The sequence below is a fragment of the Pecten maximus genome, chromosome 3 (genome assembly GCF_902652985.1).
Source record: "Pecten maximus chromosome 3, xPecMax1.1, whole genome shotgun sequence".
NCBI lineage: Eukaryota > Metazoa > Mollusca > Bivalvia > Pectinida > Pectinidae > Pecten > Pecten maximus.
This window is the reverse complement of record NC_047017.1, coordinates 44,203,371-44,224,450: the sequence shown is the minus strand read 5'-3', so window position 1 is coordinate 44,224,450 and position 21,080 is coordinate 44,203,371. Positions and strand designations below refer to the sequence as shown.

General features: G+C 37.3%; 1 protein-coding gene across 1 annotated transcript in view; it reads left to right on the top strand.

The window, feature by feature from the left end:
• Positions 1 to 21,080, top strand: part of LOC117324316 (ALK tyrosine kinase receptor-like) — a 289,372-nt gene that overhangs the window by 104,486 nt on the left and 163,806 nt on the right. Inside the window, 1 exon segment of the mRNA XM_033880102.1 lies at positions 16,053 to 16,222. Coding sequence (XP_033735993.1) covers positions 16,053 to 16,222 — 170 coding nt within the window.

Below are 21,080 nucleotides of genomic sequence, written 5' to 3'. Positions count from 1 at the left end.
CCTTGGTGCCTAAATCTTAAATTTTATATATAGGTTTCCCTTGTTTGAAAAGTACTAGAGGTTTCTTCTGAGTTTACACAGATTAGTAAGACTTAGAAGAAGAGAAAAGTAGAGAAAAGATCAATCTGACATGGAACCTATAAAGAACATTCAATGGTGGGCGCCAAGATCCCTCTGGGATCTCTTGTTTAGTTCTTTTACAGGTAAGTAAAAAAAGTACAAAAAAAAGTACTGGAACAACTAGCAGGAATTAAGTAGTGCATACATTTTGTACTGAAAGTGAAAAAGTAGGAAAATGGTACAGAAAAAGCAGGAAAATAGTATTAAAAAAGTACCAAAAAGGTAGGAAATTAGTACTGAAAAAGTAGGAAAAAAGTACTATAAAAGTAGGAAAATAATACTAAAAAAGTAGGAAATTAGTACTGAAAATGTGTCAAAAAGTACTGAAAAAGTAGGAAAAAATTACCAAAAAAGTAGGACTAAAAAGGTAGGAAATTAGTACTGAAAATGTAGGAGATTAGCATTAAATTAGAATACTGCATGCTTAAACAATATATACATCAGTCCCATTCCTGTGCATAATTGTATGAAGTGAAAACAAAAATTGAAATACAAGATTAGTTATTCAATCACAATTCCACTGAGTATAATTTAATGCCATAGCAAAGTCTAATAAGCTTGAAATTTGTTGAAGGGTGAGGTTAAGGATTTACAGATAGATATGTATGTATAAGGGCAATAACTTTTTATAAATTATTCTAATAAATTTTTCAAGCAGGAAAACACAATTTTATACCATGTGTATGTAGGAGATCCAGACAAAAACAATATACTATTCTAAATAAAAAGGGCAATAACATTTGTAAAAATTGTCGAATCAAAATTCCTCTTGAGGAAACACAACACAATGGATACATGCATACTGAAGTATGGTATATATGCATAATATTTACATTCTGTATTGCATTTGCCTATACTTAGTATGGCATTAGTAAACCAAATTGTATTCATGAGACTGTATATTACAATTTACAGTGATTCGGTCAGAGTAGGAATACAGCCCCAGATGTTGCAGGTCAAAACAATGGCCGCCAGTTACTTTTGGCCTAGAGAGCTTTCGAATGCTAGCATTTATAATCCACAACAAAAAAATAAAGCAATTTCTAAAGTTATGAGAGTAATATTTTATAATTAAAACAAAATGTAGTCAACACAAAATAACTATAAGCACCGTTCTTGATCTAGGAATTATCAAATTGTCAAGTCAATGTCGTCACACTCACAGGGGCTCGTTTCAGAATTTTCAGAAATGTAAGACACAACATTAAACATTAACATTAAAAGTCCAGTATTTATATAAAAAAAAATCTTCTGAAAAATCTGGAGTATCGACATGGTTTCTGGTTGTGTATCTATATTGAATTTTAGTTTTGTGGTTATTCACTGATGTCAAAGGCCTACCTTACAAAATCGAGCCCCTGTGAAGTTGAAAATCGTCTGCTAAGATGTGACTGGTTAGACTTGAAACTGTTTCGAACGAAATACAAATGAATCCTTGGAAACGTTTTCACCTACTGTCAAGACGACTTTCATTTATAATTTAAGAACTGATATTCTTCTGAAAATAACTTAAATCCAGTCGATAGAAACTTGTGTTTCCGAGGAATCGAGTCTATCCTGTGCAATACCCGTTCAAAGCCGCATCACTTCTTAATGCTAACCGTATAGCATTGCGCCGAAAAACGGCTTGGATTTTAAATAATCAGAAATTACGCAATTGTGAATAATCTGACGATATCTACAAATGTATATGAAGTAGAAAATAAAGCCAAATTTGTGCAAAACCATTGCACGTGTTTGCTATTAATAACGACATGAGGGACTATATTTTTCCTTCTGGAAATTTCGTCTGTTCCGGTATTTGAACTAGATGACGTCAGTGATAGGGTAAGAGGCAAATTCAAACGCGTCATAATCTACATTAAATAAAAAAAATCTTTATGAATGTAAATATAAGCATTGAACTGTTACCAAATGGTAGTATACAGTCGATATGAATACAATTTGGGTGGCAGATAAATATTTCATGTCGCCCTACATTCTATTTATCTGTCACCCAAATTGTATTCATATTGACTGTATACTACCATTTGGTAACAGTTTAATGCTTAAATGTTGCATGCTTAAACAGGTCAAATCCAAGTAAGTGTGAATTCGAAAAATAAAATGTCTGATTCTCTTCATTCCTTTTCTGCTTTGTGCGAATCATTGCCCTCAATTTGGACCACAATGCAATGTCTGTAAGCTTTCCCTCATTTCAGAATGTACTGCATAATCTGTTGGAAGAAAGAGAAAATTTTAGAATATTTTTTATATCAAAAATCAAAATAATTGTGAAGATTTGTTTAATATAAACATGTATATTATTTTCCTTATATATGCACCTGATCACTTTACTGTCATTTATCACATGCATGTCTGCTTGGAAGTCTTTTTATCAAGAAAAGCCAGTCACAGGTATACATTATCAAGCTACTCCAGAATTCTCTGACAGTTCGTTTCAATGTGAGACTGCAATAGATTCTTTATCTTAAATTATGCCACTATATTCCAAAACACAGATTTTTTTATTCACAATCATTTCTTGAGATCATTTTTTGTTAATTGATCATGACATTCAACAAATTTTCAATGGATTTTATTGACTTTGTTTTTCAATGTATTTTCTTGAAATTCCATATACTAGTAGACAATTATTAGCTCATTCACCGATATTGTTTACATATTTTTCCTAAAATAGATTGATATAAGCATGTTGCCCGAAATGTGACCTCACTTTCCGTTTGTTCTTTATTCTAACTTAAAAATTTCATTGCTAATTTTTTGAAAATTTAAACATGCGATATCTCTTGAAATCAACTACAGAAATTTCTGTAAATATTATCAGAGGAATAAGCAAATAATTCTTTACATGTATGTGAAATTTCAATAAATTCCATTGAAAAACGAAGTCATAAAAATCAATTGAAAATTTGTCAAAATGCATGAAATATGTAGTAAAAATATTACGTGACAGAAATAAAAATGCAATATAACTGCGTCAAAGTTCGTCAATAAAGAAATAAAATTCTTCTTGTTCTCAATACTTGGGTTCATCAATCCGGATGCTTATATCCTAGGCGTATAATTGATGCTGATAAAAGCAACGTGTAAACATCCAATGCAATAGCGTTCGTTAATTCAACTCGGACCGTGTAAACTAATCGGTGATGAATTCATTATCAAAACCCTGAAACACGAAGTAATCAAGTATTAATATTAACATATCTAGGCCCCTACTCACCATTATATAATGTGAAGACGAAATAGATATAAATCATAAAATTGTAAACTTACCTGGTCGCGATATCTGTGATGTTTTCAGGTGAAAATGGGCATTTGTCGCCAAAAACAACAAGAAAGCTGATATTCTTTCACCACTTACTGACAGATAGTCGATCTTCTTCAGTTAGACAAGAAAATAAATTTCGTTTTTAGGCTATTCTATATCAAAATTGTGTTTGTTTATATTTCTTCCGTAAATAAACATCCGGTGAAATTCAAACATGGCTATCAGACTTCCCGCTAAAATCTCACTGTGGTAGCACTCTACAGTAGGACAGCCTGGCCATGGAAACAGATGACTGTGATGTCATAGGCATGACATTTTGAAATCTTGGATGTCATGTCAATATTTATCAGTTAGAATAGTGCATGTGTTGCTAAGCTGAGATTTGGATATGATTTTGGTTATTTTTTATGACACCATTGAGTATTTATGACGTCATAGATACCATCTGATGATGTCATAGTTACTGATGACGTCATAGTAGCTATGATGTCATATAACAAGGCTAAATTTGATATTTGTATAGTATTTTTTGCTTGATTACATGCACAGAGACTCAAAGTACCATATTCAACTTAAAACACAACTTTATTCATGAGATATACAGAATTATGGGAGTTTTCATTTTCAAAATTACCTCCCCTTATTACTGGATTGGGAGAAAAAGTTGTCAAAATACACCTCTCAGGAAAATCAGCAATACTTGGTGACTATTAAAGATACACAGTAATCCGATATGTCATTTTGTTCGTCGGAACATATTCTAGACATTCATGGGGGTTTTAGTAGAATTAGAATTAAATAAGGTGATGTATAAGGTAGCACACTACAGTAGGACAGCCTGGCCATGGGCAATTTTTTTGTTAAGCAAATAATTCCTGTATTATGATATGCATAAAAAATGAAAAAATAAATATACATTATAATTGGTATATTCAGTATGAAGAAGTACATACAGGCTTCACATTTGTTAAAACAAAAATTAATAGATTGGTTCTGGATTTTAAATTTCTGGATTTTCCGCAAGTGTGTTTACACAGGAAATTTAGTTTTGCCTACAGCGAAAAATGGATGCCCATGCCACAGTAAAGGTGAGATAGCGGAAAAACTTAATTTACAACATATGTCAAAACAAGATTAATTCTGTCTTTGGGATAGAGATATTTAATTTTAAATAGGTTTCAGAAAAAAAATTGTGTAGAGAATTGTGTCATTTTGGGTCAAATATCATAATACATGTATTTTGCAATTTTTGAGCATTTTTTAAGCTGTTACCATGGTATTCACAGCTCTAAAAATCACAGAAAATATCAGTTAACTTATCCTTCAGAGCTGTATTAAAATTGCAAATGTTGTACAGATTGCAAATATATATACTTTATTAGAGTTTATATGTAGGGTTAACTGGCAATGTTTACATATCTAAGACATGTGTCATATTTTTCAAAATTGGGCATTTTTACTGTACACTGCTACCTGTTTGTTGCATCATGGGATAAAAAAAAAATTCTGTCAGAGATCTACTGTATCGATTTCATTCTTTTTTTACTTGTTTTTAGCTCACCTGGTCCGAAGGACCAAGGTGAGCTTATGCCATACCGTGGCGTCCGTCGTCCGTCCTTCGTCTGTCGTCCGGCCGTCCGTCAACAATTGACTTCTTCTTCATAACCACTGATCAGAATTTGACCAAATTTGGTCAGAAGCACCCCTATGGGTAGGGGACTCAAAATTGTACAAATGATGGGGCTGACCCCTCAGGGGCCTGAGGGGCGGGGCCAAAAGGGGTCAATTTGGCTACATTGATATAAACGACTTCTTCTCTGAAACCGAGCAAAGGATATTGCTCCTATTTGTCTGGAAGCATCACTATGGAGTGGGGACTTAAAATTGTACAAATGGTGGTGCTGACCCCCTAGGGGCCTGAGGGGCGGGGCCAAAAGGGGTCAATTTGGCTATATTGATATAAACGACTTCTTCTCTGAAACCGAGCAAAGGATATTGCTCCTATTTGTCTGGAAGCATCACTATGGAGTGGGGACTCAAAATTGTACAAATGGTGGTGCTGACCCCCTAGGGGCCTGAGGGGCGAGGCAAAAATGGGTCAATATAGCTATATTGATATTAACGACTTCTTCTCTGGAACCGAGCAATGGATATCACTCATATTTGCCTGGTAGCATCACTTTGGGGTGGGGATTCAAAATTGTACAAATGATGGGACTGACCCCCGAGGGGCCTGAGGGGCGGGGCCAAAATGGGTCAATATAGCTATATTGATGATACCGACTTCTTCTCTGAAACCGAGCAATGGATATCGCTAATATTTGCCTGGTAGCATAACTTTGGGATGGGGATTCAAAATTGTACAAATGATGGGTTCTGACCCCCTAGGGGTCTGAGAGTGCGAGGGCAAAATGTGGTCAATATAGGGCTATATTGATATTAAACGAACTTCTTCTCTGAAACGAAGCTATGGATATGCCTCATATTTGCCTGGTAGCAACCCCTATGGGGTAGGGATTCAAAATTGTACAAATGGTGTGGCTGACCCCCGGGGGGCCTGAGGGGCGGGGCCAAGAGGGGTCAATTTGGCTAAATTGATATGAACAACTTCTCATCTGAAACTAAGCAATATATATTGCTCAATTTTGACTGTGAGAATCCCTTTGGGGTAGGGTTTCAAAATTGTACAAATGGTGGGGTCTACCTCCCTGGGGGCTGTGGGGCGGGACCAAAAGGGGTCAATTCGGCTAAATTGACATAAACAACTTCTTCTCTGAAACTAAGCAATGGATATCACTCATATTTGCCTGGTAGCAATCCCCTAGAGTAGGGATTCAAAATTGTACAAATGACAGGACTGACCCCCAAGGGGCCTGAGGGGCGGCGTCAAAAGGGGTCAATTTGGCTGTATTGATATAAGCGACTTCTTCTCTGAAACTGAGCAAAGGATATTGCTCCTATTTGCCTGGAAGCAATCACTATGGGGTGGGGATTCAAAGTTGTACAAATGGTGGTTCTGACCCCCTAGGGGTCTGAGAGGCGAGGCAAAAATGGGTCAATATAGCTATATTGATATTAACGACTTCTTCTCTGAAACTAAGCAATGGATATCACTCATATTTGCCTGGTAGCAACCCCCTAGGGTAGGGATTCAAAATTGTACAAATGACAGGGCTGACCCCAGGGGACCTAAGAGGCGGGGCCAAAAGGGGTTATTTTGGCAAAATTGATATAAACAACTTTTTCTCTGAAAATAAGCAATGGATATCTTTAATATGTGACTGGTAGCATTCACTTTGGTTAAGGATTCAAAATTGTACAAATGATGGGGCCGACCTCCTGGAGGCTGAGGGGCTGGGTCAAAAGGGGTCAATTTGGCTAAATTGATATGAACAACTTCTCTGAAACAGCTCATATTTGACTATTAGCATCCTATTGGGGTAGGGATTCAAAATTGTATAAAGGAAGGAGCTGACCCCCAGGGGGCAGAGGGCAGGGTCAAAAGGGACCAATTGATCTAAACAAGATCTTCTCTGAAACTAAGCAATGGATATCACTCACATTTGTGTGGTAGCATCCCTATGGGGTCGCGCCAAAAGTCAATTTCATTTCATGGATTAATGTACCTTTTGGCATTTTTAGCCCACCATCATCAGATGGTGGGCTATTCAAATCGCCCTGCGTCCTTGGTCCGTCGTCCGTCCCTCCGTCCGTCCCTCCGTCCCTCCGTCCGTAAACAATTCTTGTTATCGCTTTTTCTCAGAAAGTACTGAAGGGATCTTTCTCAAATTTCATATGTAGGTTCCCCTTGGTGCCTAGTTATGCATATTGCGTTTTGAGACCAATCTGAAAACAACATGGCCGACAGGCAGCCATCTTGGATTTTGACAATTGAAGTTTGTTATCGCTATTTCTGAGAAAGTACTGAAGGGATCTTTCTCAAATTTCATATGAAGGTTCCCCTTGGTGCCTAGTTAAGCATATTGCGTTTTGAGACCAATCGGATAACAACATGGCCGACAGGCAGCCATCTTGGATTTTGACAATTTAAGTTTGTTATCACTATTTCTGAGAAAGTACTGAATGGATCTTTCTGAAATTTCATATGTAGGTTTCCCTTGGTGCCTAGTTATGCATATTGCGTTTTGAGACCAATCTGAAAACAACATGGCTGACAGGCAGCCATCTTGGATTTTGACAATTGAAGTTTGTTATCACTGTTTCTGAGAAAGTATTTAAGGGATCTTTCTCAAATTTCTTATGTAAGTTTCCCTTGGTGCCTAGTTATGCATATTTCGTTTTGAGACCAATCAGAAAACAACATGGCTGACAGTCAGCCATCTTGGATTTTGACAATTTAAGTTTGTTATCACTATTTCTGAGAAAGTACTGAATGGATCTTTCTGAAATTTCATATGTAAGTTTCCCTTGGTGCCTAGTTATGCATATTGCGTTTTGAGACCAATCTGAAAACAACATGGCCGACAGGCAGCCATCTTGGATTTTGACAATTGAAGTTTGTTATCACTATTTCTGAGAAAGTATTTAAGGGATCTTTCTCAAATTTCATATGTAAGTTTCCCTTGGTGCCTAGTTATGCATATTGCATTTTGAGACCAATCTGAAAATAACATGGCCGACAGGCAGCCATCTTGGATTTTGACAAATGAAGTTTGTTATCTCTATTTCTCAAAGTACTGAATGGATCTTTCTCAAATTTCATAAGTAGGTTCCCCTTGGTCCCTTGTATTGCATTTTTGGACCAGTCTGTCCTGAAAACAACCTGGCAAACAAACAGCCATTATCGTTAAATCTCAAATTTCTTATATAGCTAGGATTCCCTTGAAAAGTACTGGAGGGATGTCTCAATTTGCACAGATTAGTAAAATGAAGGGAAAAGTAGGGAAAAGATCAATCTGACATGGAACCTATGAAGATCATTCAATGGTGGGCGCCAAGATCCCTCTGGGATCTCTTGTTAGTATTAAAATAAAACCAATGTACATGTACCCATATAAAATGCTTATGATATATATTGACATAGCAATACCAGCGACAAATATGCTTAAGCATCATTCTTGTTTCATATCTCATGAAACCAGGTGAGCGATACAGGCCCTCTGGGCCTCTTGTTTTATATTCTACATTCTTTACTTCTATTGTGCTATACTTTTGGTATTACTACTACAGCATTTAAAGCTTGCACATTGCACAAGAAGATCGCACGAAGCGCACTCGTCAAATCTCGGTAGATACCGTAAACCGAAGTAAACAAACGAGGTCACGGCCCTGAGGTCATAGGTGAACCGACCGATAATTTGACTTTAGGTCTATGACCCATCAGTACATAAATTAATATACATGTATTTATATATGTATATATATATATATATATGAATACAACATGTATTATAATAAAATTACAAAACGTAATTGACTTATTATAATTAAATACGGAAACCGATTAACCGACATATGTACTATATTATGAGGAATATTAATCAACCATATTGTCTACTGGCAACATCAGCAAAAAAAAAAAAAAAAAAAAAAAAAAATACATTGTAACCACTTAATCTTACAAGGGCTGCGCCCAATCACAGAATTGATACTAATTATAATACACTGTTACAGAATAAGGATTCTAGGAGAACTTTTATAACAGTCAGTCAGAGAGACATGGAAAAAAAAGTATCAGATAATACCATTTGGTAAACACGACAGACGGACACCGGGAGGTTCAACATTGTATAAGCACACTATTATGCAATAACGTGTTACATCAAAACTCAACACCTACACAAACCGAGTATATTTACACAATTCTGCAACTAAAAGCTTCTTTGATAAATCTTCCTAGCAAATTCAATTCTTTAAGACTATTTGTGTTCAGTAATTCTATTACTTTGAAGACTGAAGGTTTTTTCCAAAAATATTTCTTTATATATTTTCCTCTAAGAGTTGAATATTTTCGACATACGAGTAAAAAATGAAATTCATCCTCAACTTCTAAAGAATTACAGTTAATGCAATACCTATGACACCTGGGAATATTCTTATACCTTCCTGATTCTATAGCTAGATTGTGTGCTGAAAGTCTCAATTTTGTTATCATTTTTCTCAAATGACTTGGTAATGATTTGGTGAGGTAGAATTGCAGTGTTACTTTATTAACCATATGTTTGTATAGATCACATTTACTCGACATATGTAATGAGTTAAACAATGTCTGAGAGGCCTGGTCATTAATTCTTTCTTTTATAATAGGCATATAAACAAAATCAGAAGGTAACTGGCGTAACCATATATATCCAAATCCAAGTTCAAATAATTTGTGCTTCACATGCAAGAGCCAATTCTGTTTTGGATTCTCTTTCTCAATTTCCATGTAGAGCAAGTTGTAAGCCTCTCTTAGTATACAATTATCAGAATTCAACAATTTAAACCAAAATTTTAACATTCTATTAAGTTGCATATTCTTCAGTGGGAGTCGCCCAAGTTCGATATAAATCATAGCGTTACAGGTAGATTTTTTAACGCCCAGTAAGTTTTTACAAAATTCTAAATGTACCTTTTCAACTTCCAAAGCATTATGAGTACTCCATACTTCACAAGCATAGCAAAGAATACTGCTAATATAAGTATCAAACAAATGCAACATAGTTTTTATATTTAAGTTCAAATTATTACACTTTGAACGTAGGGCAAAAAGAGCTTTACGACCTTGTTCGGCTAAATGCTTAGACATAAAGTTAAATTTATTATTAAACTTAAGAAGAAATCCTAAATAACAGAACTGGTCTACCACTGAGATATTTATAGATATACAGGTAATCTGACATAGGTATTAGCCTCGTCAGTACCTGTTATGTAATCCGGATGTTTTGTTTAGATCCCTCATCACCAGTGATCTGACAGTAGTGAAAGGCAGTCAAGCTTGACAATATAAATTGTTATAATTAACGCCTCGGGCATTATGTAGTCTAAGAGGGGCAATATGTGGGTGTATCTCTGAACGCCAACATTTTGAATTTACCTGTAGGGCAGTTTGTTTTGATAGTGATTATAGTCTTTTTCCTAAAAGGAGTCTCAATGCCAACATGTAAATTTACCTGTAAAAGTTACCTGTTGATACTTACATGGAGGTTAAATTAAGGATTTATAACCAAACATAATGCATTTATATGTATATCTAAAATATTCATTTTATCTAATATCTGATTTAAAAATGGCAATACATTATTATATGTGTGAAAATTATTGTATGTCCGGTTTTTATTATTTTTTTAAAGGACATTTTTAATGCATAAACACATAAAATCCATTCCAACAGATATGATTTACACTTATCATTACATCGTCATCATCATCATCATCATCTTTTTAAAATATTTTGATTTATTTTCCATAGGTATCCAAGTGATAATGCCCTGACGCTGGGTAACTCATAATCGACCGTTTACATAACCAGAATTTATAGATCTGCTTCCAGAAACATTTGAAAAACTCTGAAGTAAATCCATCCGACCCGAGGCTCTTATTATTTTCTTGTTTTTAAGTGTTTCAGCTGCCTCATTTAGAGTTATCTTACCTTGTAAACAAGTTGCCTTTTCTTCATTTAATTCAGGAATATCATAATTTTCCAGAAAATCTTCCGAGTTAACCTCACTAATATCACTATCAACCCCATATAATTGTTCGTATGAAGATTTAACCTCATCTAAAATAGCTCCTTGTTCTGTTATTATTTCCCCATTATCTCGCTGTAACTTTAGAATTACTTTTGACATAAAGTTCCTATTTTCTAGACTGTAAAAACAATTTGTTAGTTTTTTCACCGTCCTCAAATCATAATGCTTTTGCTCTTATTATACTTCCCTTAATTCTATTTACTTAAATATTCTCTTATTTTTTCTTACCCAATTTTCCCTAATCTCCATTATTCTGACTTTCCATCTGCTGGATTTCATCTCTGAGATTGTTTTCACTTAACCTGCTTTGTTTTTTTTTAAAGATGTGTACGAAATTGTTTTTCCTCTAATTTCAATAGTTGATTGTCTTTAACTAATTGTAAATATCTGTCTGGAATATTATTTATAATTTTAGGATTGTAAATAGGAAGACAATATTGGGCTTTTATTTCTTTAAGGGTATTATTTATAATATCAAGATAATTTTGGTCATGTAACAGTGAACTAGTAAATTTCCACAAACCTCTACCTTTTTTAAACTAATTAAATTTCAATGTAATTTCTTGGAAGGAATGGTCAGATCTGTAACCGGAATATATGCCTGAATCAACAATACTTGGTAATAAGCTTACAGATACTAAAATAATAGAGTATTACCTTACAGATTCTAAAAAAAATTTAGCCTGGCTTTTTCTTGGTCTACTCTTCTGTTATGTATTTCTTGAAATATCAGGATGTTGCTCTCTGAAGACATCAACTAAATTAAAATTATCCGAGTTTGTATTACTCAGAAAAAGAAGGATTTTGACCGGTACCGGAGTAATACTTATAGTAAACAGGGTCTTCGAGTAATCAGAGTTCAGGTTAATAAAGTTTGACTGTAAGTGATTATAAAAATCTTCAAACGTTATAAATAGGTTTTGCTCTTGCATTTTTTATTTATTTTATTACTATTTAAAAAAACAAAAAAACAAAAAAAAAAGGTTTTTGCCGTAGGTGCTCCAGCATATCGCCCTAAAACTTGCTATATTGCTTTTGCTGAGAGGTACATGTACATGTATATTCATTTTTAACTTTCTCTATATACATTTATATTTCAGATATTTAAACTTTAATGCATGCATGTATGTTGTAAGAAAATAGGGGAAAATACAATTCTGTATGCCGTGTGGAACACAGGTAAATCTTAGGTGACTGTACAGGTAAAAAAGACAACTTATATGAAGCCGTATATAATTGCCTTCCCATTGTTTCCTGAAACAACACCTACCTATTGTTAAAAAAAATGTTGGCGTTCAGAGAACACCCCCAATATGTACAGGTGAGACGGGAGGTACTCAGGTAACTCCAATAAGCTAGGTATGATTACAGTCGACTGTCGCTTATATTAATTAACACCACGGGTGAAATTAACTTTCGGTGCGACGTTAAGCATATCCTGATCGCTTTGTTAGCTTAACACACAGGTTTCAAGGTTTAGTTTAAACTTCGCTATATCAGTTAAAATATTTATGATCGATCTTGGTGTTGCAGTTATTCAAGCCGTCTACTATATCAATTAAAATATTTGTGATAGATCTTGGTATTCAGGTCTTGATTTTTGTATACAATAGAGTATTTTATTTGTACATACAACACTCCTACGAGATAATTCTACAACAGATTAGAGTACAGCTACATTGTGTCGTTGTCCGAATTATCGTATAATCTTGCTATATAAATATCGGACAAATTAAAGTTTTCTTTTTGTGTTCACTTTCACCATTTCAATGAATGCGATGTAATTCTGATTTAAATACTGGAATATTGTTCCTTGATCATGACTCTTTGTTGTCAGTTAAGCCATATCGAGATCATCACAGCACTTGACTTCAATATACGCTTTACAAAGAAGCGTCCGAGTGACTATATCAGTATTACACATGTTCATTTGAGTATTTTGACACAACACGACGTGATTTCGGGTGCTATTATCAGATATAATCTTAAAACCACGTATATCCAGCAAGTATATGATATGCAGACAAAGAGCAGGTGCTTTTTTAATTTCATTTGAATGAATTAAAAGCGTATTACAGGCACGGGCACATGTGTTGGTAGAGTAATCCCCGATCTGGTAGAGGTTAACGTTTGGATAAACGTTTATGATTGAAACAAAAGCCAAAATACTGTTACTTCAAAGAACGATCTGGAACAAAATTTTTATAGAGCTAAGTTTTGACGTTCGTCATATGAACGTATAGTAACATTCATCAATGTTAAGTTGATTCCTTCTGAGATGCATATACAAATGAAAACTGACAAAGAAATCACCGTTAAAATGTGTGAACCTTACTAACAAAGTACAATGAAGTGAAATACTCATGATAATAATTGTTGAATTTTAATTATTTTTAGATAAATCTCTGTGGTACTGATCAAAGTATGAAAAGTAATTTTTAGAACATAAAAAGACATAAATGTAAAAAAAAAACAAAAAACAATATCATAAACATTTGATATTACCAAATGATAATTTTCTGTATCTTATTTGATTGATATTTGTTGTGCTTAATCCTGGGTATTATTTTCAAATATATATATTCAAATCGCCCTGCGTCCGTGGTCCCTCCGTCCGTCCGTCCGTCCCTCCGTCCGTCCGTAAACAATTCTTGTTATCGCTAATCCTCAGAAAGTACTGAAGGGATCTTTCTCAAATTTCATATGTAGGTTCCCCTTGGTGCCCAGTTATGCATATTGCATTTTGAGACCAATCGGAAAACAACATGGCCGACAGGCAGCCATCTTGGATTTTTACAATTGAAGTTTGTTATCGCTATTTCTGAGAAAGGACTAAAGGGATCTTTCTCAAATTTCATATGTAGGTTCCCCTTGGTGCTTAGTTATGCATATTGCATTTTGAGACCAATCGGAAAACAACATGGCCGACAGGCAGCCATCTTGGATTTTGACAATTGAAGTTTGTTATCACTATTTCTGAGAAAGTACCGAAGGGATCTTTCTGAAATTTCATATGTAGGTTCCCCTTGGTGCCTGGTTATGCATATCGCAATTTTGAGACCAATCTTAAAACAACATGGCCGACAGGCAGCCATCTTGTATTTTGACAATTGAAGTTTGTTATCGTTATTTCTCAGAAAGCACTGAAGGGATCTTTCTCAAATTTCATATGTAGGTTCCACTTGGTGCCTAGTTATGCATATTGCATTTTGAGACCCATCGGAAAACAACATGGCCGACAGGCAGCCATCTTGGATTTTGACAATTGAAGTTTGTTATCGCTATTTCTCAGAAACTAATGAAGGGATCTTTCTGAAATTTCATATGTATGTTCCCCTCGGAGCCTAGTTATGCATATTGCATTTTGATACTAATCAGAAAACAACATGGCCGACAGGCAGCCATCTTGGATTTTGACAATTGAAGTTTTTTATCGCTATTTCTGAGAATGTACTGAAGGGATCTTTCTGAAATTTCATATGTAGGTTCCCCGTGGTGCCTGGTTATGCATATTGCATTTTGAGACTAATTAGAAAACAACATGGCCGACAGGCAGCCATCTTGGATTTTGACAATTGAAGTTTGTTATCGCTATTTCTCAGAAAGTACTGAAGGGATCGTTCTCAAATTTCATATGTAGGTTCCCCTCAGTGTCTAGTTTTGCATATTGCGACCAATCCGAAAACAACATGGCCGACAGACAGCCATTATCGCTAAATCTTAAATTTTATATATAGGTTCCCCTTGTTTGAAAAGTACTAGCTATAGAGGGCTATATGCTGTAACCCCACGCAATGTGTGAAAATATTCTAAGTCCAAAATAAGTACAAAAAAAAGCACAATGGCAATAGCTGAAAAATTTTAAGTCCCAAAAAAGTAGGAACTTTCAAAAAAATTCTAAGTCAGATTTTAGCACAAAAAAAGTACAGAAAAAGTACCCTGAAAATTTCAGAGTCCAAATAAAATACAGAAAAAGTACTATGGAAAATTTAAGTCCAGAAGAGTACAAAAAAAGTATACTTTTAAGAAGAGTACAAAAAAAGTATACTTTTTTCGAGCTTTTTCGAAAAAGTAGGAAAAAAGTAGTTATAAAGCAGGAAAAAAATATACTTTTGTGTACTTTATTTCGGTATGGGGGAGGCTGCCATGGCCAAAGATCAACCAAAATTGTGAATTATATGGTCCCAAACACCGCAGGGACCTGAGGGTAGTGCCAAAAAGTCAAAACTGACTGAAATTTCAAAAATCTTCTCTTTAACTCCCAGATATGGTAGAATCAAATTGTAATTCCACACAGATAGAAAGGTCATAACACTTTCGTCACTGAATAAATGGCATGATGGGTATTCAGGCCCTGAGTAAATATGCACGTGATTTTTCCTGGCCTGAATTAATTGACCATTGTTGATGGTTCAACTTGACATTAATTTCAAAAGCACATTTTTGAGAGAAATGCATTGCAGAATTGATGATACAGACACATATCAGTTATTAGGATTGGGTCCTTTACCTAAATTGTGAATTTCATGACCCTACACAGTTAGGCCTATCTGTTGTCTTACCTTGCCAGTGCATTTCCCCTTTACCTGTTTATATTTACAATACATACCGTGACGTTTGGCATCATAATAAAACCATGCGGAAAAGCCTGTGCTTACTTAAAATAACAGGCAAATCAACAAATATCACAACACATGTAATCATGACAAAATTGCTTAGAATCCACATAAATCATCTAGATCAAATCTAAAATTGCATTAGAAGCAGGTGAGTTAGAGAGGTCCATTTCTCCTTGTTTGAAAATCATGGTAAGTTTATTAAATGATGGAATGGTAGGGCGGCGATAGGTTGAGGAACCAGTTTATGCAGAGTATCATAAAACTTTGTAGTAATGGATGGACTCGTTATCATGCATGGTACAGATATTTGGCATGTTGTCTGTAATCTACATGTCATCTCCTTTGTTGCAGTGGTGGTAAAGCGTTTCATGAAGCTCATTTTGGGCCAGGAAGTGGTAAAGCCGGTCTGATGGAGGATGTGCAGTGTAAAGGCACAGAATCTAACATTCTCCACTGCAAGGTCAGAACATCTGTAAATAGATGTTCCCATACGGAAGATGCAGGAGTCTCCTGTGCCGGGGGTGAGTAATCCTAACATGGGGTGAGTAATCCTAACATGGGGTGAGTAATCCTAACATGGGGTGAGTAATCCTAACACGGGGTGAGTAATCCTAACATGGGGTGAGTAATCCTAACATGGGGTGAGTAAAGTAATCCTAACATGGGGTGAGTAATCCTAACATGGGGTGAGTAATCCTAACATGGGGTGAGTAATCCTAACATGGGGTGAGTAATCCTAACATGGGGTGAGTAATCCTAACATGGGGTGAGTAATCCTAACATGGGGTGAGTAAAGTAATCCTAACATGGGGTGAGTAATCCTAACATGGGGTGAGTAATCCTAACATGGGGTGAGTAATCCGAACATGGGGTGAGTAATCCGAACATGGGGTGAGTAATCCTAACATGGGGTGAGTAATCCTAACATGGGGTGAGTAATCCTAACACGGGGTGAGTAATCCTAACATGGGGTGAGTAATCCTAACATGGGGTGAGTAATCCTAACATGGGGTGAGTAAAGTAATCCGAACATGGGGTGAGTAATCCTAACATGGGGTGAGTAAAGTAATCCTAACACGGGGTGAGTAATCCTAACACGGGGTGAGTAATCCGAACATGGGGTGAGTAATCCTAACACGGGGTGAGTAATCCTAACATGAGGTGAGTAAAGTAATCCTAACACGGGGTGAGTAATCCTAACATGGGGTGAGTATGGGGTGAGTAATCCTAACATGGGGTGAGTAATCCTAACACGGGGTGAGTAATCCTAACACGGGGTGAGTAATCCTAACACGGGGTGAGTAATCCTAACATGGGGTGAGTAATCCTAACATGGGGTGAGTAATCCTAACACGGGGTGAGTAATCCTAACACGGGGTGAGTAATCCTAACATGGGGTGAGTAATCCTAACACGGGGTGAGTAATCCGAACATGGGGTGAGTAATCCTAACACGGGGTGAGTAATCCTAACATGAGGTGAGTAAAGTAATCCTAACACGGGGTGAGTAATCCTAACATGGGGTGAGTAATCCTAACATGGGGTGAGTAATCCTAACACGGGGTGAGTAATCCTAACACGGGGTGAGTAATCCTAACATGGGGTGAGTAATCCTAACATGGGGTGAGTAATCCTAACATGGGGTGAGTAATCCTAACACGGGGTGAGTATGGGGTGAGTAATCCTAACACGGGGTGAGTAATCCTAACATGGGGTGAGTATGGGGTGAGTAATCCTAACATGGGGTGAGTAATCCTAACATGGGGTGAGTAATCCTAACATGGGGTGAGTAATCCTAACACGGGGTGAGTATGGGGTGAGTAATCCTAACACGGGGTGAGTAATCCTAACATGGGGTGAGTATGGGGTGAGTAATCCTAACATGGGGTGAGTAATCCTAACATGGGGTGAGTAATCCTAACATGGGGTGAGTAATCCTAACATGGGGTGAGTAATCCGAACATGGGGTGAGTAATCCTAACATGGGGTGAGTAATCCTAACATGGGGTGAGTAATCCTAACATGGGGTGAGTAATCCTAACATGGGGTGAGTAATCCTAACATGGGGTGAGTAATCCTAACACGGGGTGAGTAATCCTAACACGGGGTGAGTAATCCTAACACGGGGTGAGTAATCCTAACACGGGGTGAGTAATCCTAACATGGGGTGAGTAATCCTAACACGGGGTGAGTAATCCTAACACGGGGTGAGTAATCCTAACACGGGGTGAGTAATCCTAACATGGGGTGAGTAATCCTAACACGGGGTGAGTAATCCTAACATGGGGTGAGTAATCCTAACACGGGGTGAGTAATCCTAACATGGGGTGAGTAATCCTAAAACGGGGTGAGTAATCCTAACATGGGGTGAGTAATCCTAACATGGGGTGAGTAATCCTAACACGGGGTGAGTAATCCTAACACGGGGTGAGTAATCCGAACATGAGCCAATACTGTTCAAGGGTATATCAGTTGGTCAAATAAATTACGATTCAGTGTCTTGGCTATTATAAATAACCCAACCCAAACCCAATAGTGAGGAGCTTCTGAGTTTCTTTTGACTTTCACTTATACAGATATACATGTATCTTCAAAACCATCAGAGGTTTCACCCAAAATGAAACAATGACTGATCCACCCTTCAAAACACAGGTATTGATCCACAATGTGATGGCCACCTGCTTGAATTAACTTCAGTCATGATTTATCTGCCAATAGCATTACCTAATTAAGTGTTTTACAGTAAAAATCTATGTAGATATGTTCTGTCAAATGTGGCAATAACATGCATACACATTGTCACATTGCACCACACAGTCTGTTTTTTAGCTCACCTGGTCCGAAGGACCAAGGTGAGCTTATGCCATACCGTGGCGTCCGTCGTCCGTCGTCCGTCCGTCGTCCGTCGTCTGTCGTCCGTCCGTCCGTCAACAATTGACTTCTTCTTCATAACCACTGATCAGAATTTGACCAAATTTGGTCAGAAGCATCCCTATGGGAAGGGGACTCAAAATTGTACAAATGATGGGGCTGACCCCCCAGGGGCCTGAGGGGCGGGGCCAAAAGGGGTCAATTTGGCTACATTGATATAAACGACTTCTTCTCTGAAACCGAGCAAAGGATATTGCTCCTATTTGTCTGGAAGTATCACTATGGGGTGGGGATTCAAAATTGTACAAATGGTGGTGCTGACCCCCAGGGGCCTGAGGGGCGGGGCCAAAAGGGGTCAATTTGGCTATATTGATATAAACGACTTCTTCTCTGAAACCGAGCAAAGGATATTGCTCCTATTTGTCTGGAAGCATCACTATGGAGTGGGGACTCAAAATTGTACAAATGGTGGTGCTGACCCCCTAGGGGCCTGAGGGGCGAGGCAAAAATGGGTCAATATAGCTATATTGATATTAACGACTTCTTCTCTGGAACCGAGCAATGGATATCACTCATATTTGCCTGGTAGCATCACTTTGGGGTGGGGATTCAAAATTGTACAAATGATGGGACTGACCCCCTAGGGGCCTGAGGGGCGGGGCCAAAATGGGTCAATATAGCTATATTGATGATACCGACTTCTTCTCTGAAACCGAGCAATGGATATCACTCATATTTGCCTGGTAGCATAACTTTGGGGTGGGGATTCAAAATTGTACAAATGATGGGGCTGACCCCCAGGGGCCGGAAGGGCGGGGCCAAATGTGGTCATTTGGGCTATATTTATAAAAACAACTTCTTCTCTGAAACCGAACAAACGATATTGCTAATATTTGCCTGGTAGCAACACTATGGGGCGGGGATTCAAAATTGTACAAATGATCGGGCTGACCCCCAGGGGCCGGAGGGCGGGGCCAAATGTGGTCATTTGGGTTATATTTATAAAAACAACTTCTTCTCTGAAACCGAACAAACGATATTGCTCATATTTGCCTGGTAGCAACACTATGGGGTGGGTATTCAAAATTGTACAAATGGTGTGGCTGACCCCCAGGGGGCCTGAGGGGCGGGGCCAAGAGGGGTCAATTTGGCTAAATTGATATGAACAACTTCTCATCTGAAACTAAGGAATATATATCGCTCAATTTTGACTGTGAGAATCCCTTTGGGGTAGGGTTTTAAAATTGTACAAATGGTGGGGTGTACCTCCCTGGGGGCTGTGGGGCGGGACCAAAAGGGGTCAATTCGGCTAAATTGATATAAACAACTTCTTCTCTGAAACTAAGCAATGGATATCACTCATATTTGCCTGGTAGCAACCCCCTAGAGTAGGGATTCAAAATTGTACAAATGACAGGACTGACCCCCAAGGGGCCTGAGGGGCGGCGTCAAAAGGGGTCAATTTGGCTGTATTGATATAAGCGACTTCTCTGAAACCGAGCAAAGGATATTGCTCCTATTTGCCTGGAAGCAATCACTATGGGGTGGGGATTCAAAGTTGTACAAATGGTGGTTCTGACCCCCTAGGGGCCTGAGAGGCGAGGCAAAAATGGGTCAATATAGCTATATTGATATTAACGACTTCTTCTCTGAAACTAAGCAATGGATATCACTCATATTTGCCTGGTAGCAACCCCCTAGGGTAGGGATTCAAAATTGTACAAATGACAGGGCTGACCCCAGGGGACCTAAGGCGGGGCCAAAAGGGGTTATTTTGGCAAAATTGATATAAACAACTTTTTCTCTGAAAATAAGCAATGGATATCTTTAATATTTGACTGGTAGCATTCACTTTGGTTAAGGATTCAAAATTGTACAAATGATGGGGCCAACCCCCTGGAGGCTAAGGGGCTGGGCCAAAAGGGGTCAATTTGGCTAAATTGATATGAACAACTTCTCTGAAACAGCTCATATTTGACTATTAGCATCCTATTGGGGTAGGGATTCAAAATTGTATAAAGGAAGGAGCTGACCCCCAGGGGGCAGAGGGCAGGGTCAAAAGGGGCCAATTGGTCTTCTCTGAAACTAAGCAATGGATATCACTCACATTTGTGTGGTAGCATCCCTATGGGGTCATGCCAAAAGTCAATTTCATTTCATGGATTAATGTACCTTTTGGCATTTTTAGTATTAAAATAAAACCAATGTACATGTACCCATATAAAATGCTTATGATATATATTGACATAGCAATACCAGCGACAAATATGCTTAAGCATCATTCTTGTTTCATATCTCATGAAACCAGGTGAGCGATACAGGCCCTCTGGGCCTCTTGTTTACTATTTGAGAAGAATCTGACAAATCATATGCAAGGAGGCAACCATGCAGCAGACTGAATTTATTACAAACATATGTACTTATATAAAGTGCAACTTCCCCAAACAAATAGCTGTGAGTTACAAATACTTAATCTATTTTTGTCCTGAACAGTTAAAATATAAGCAAA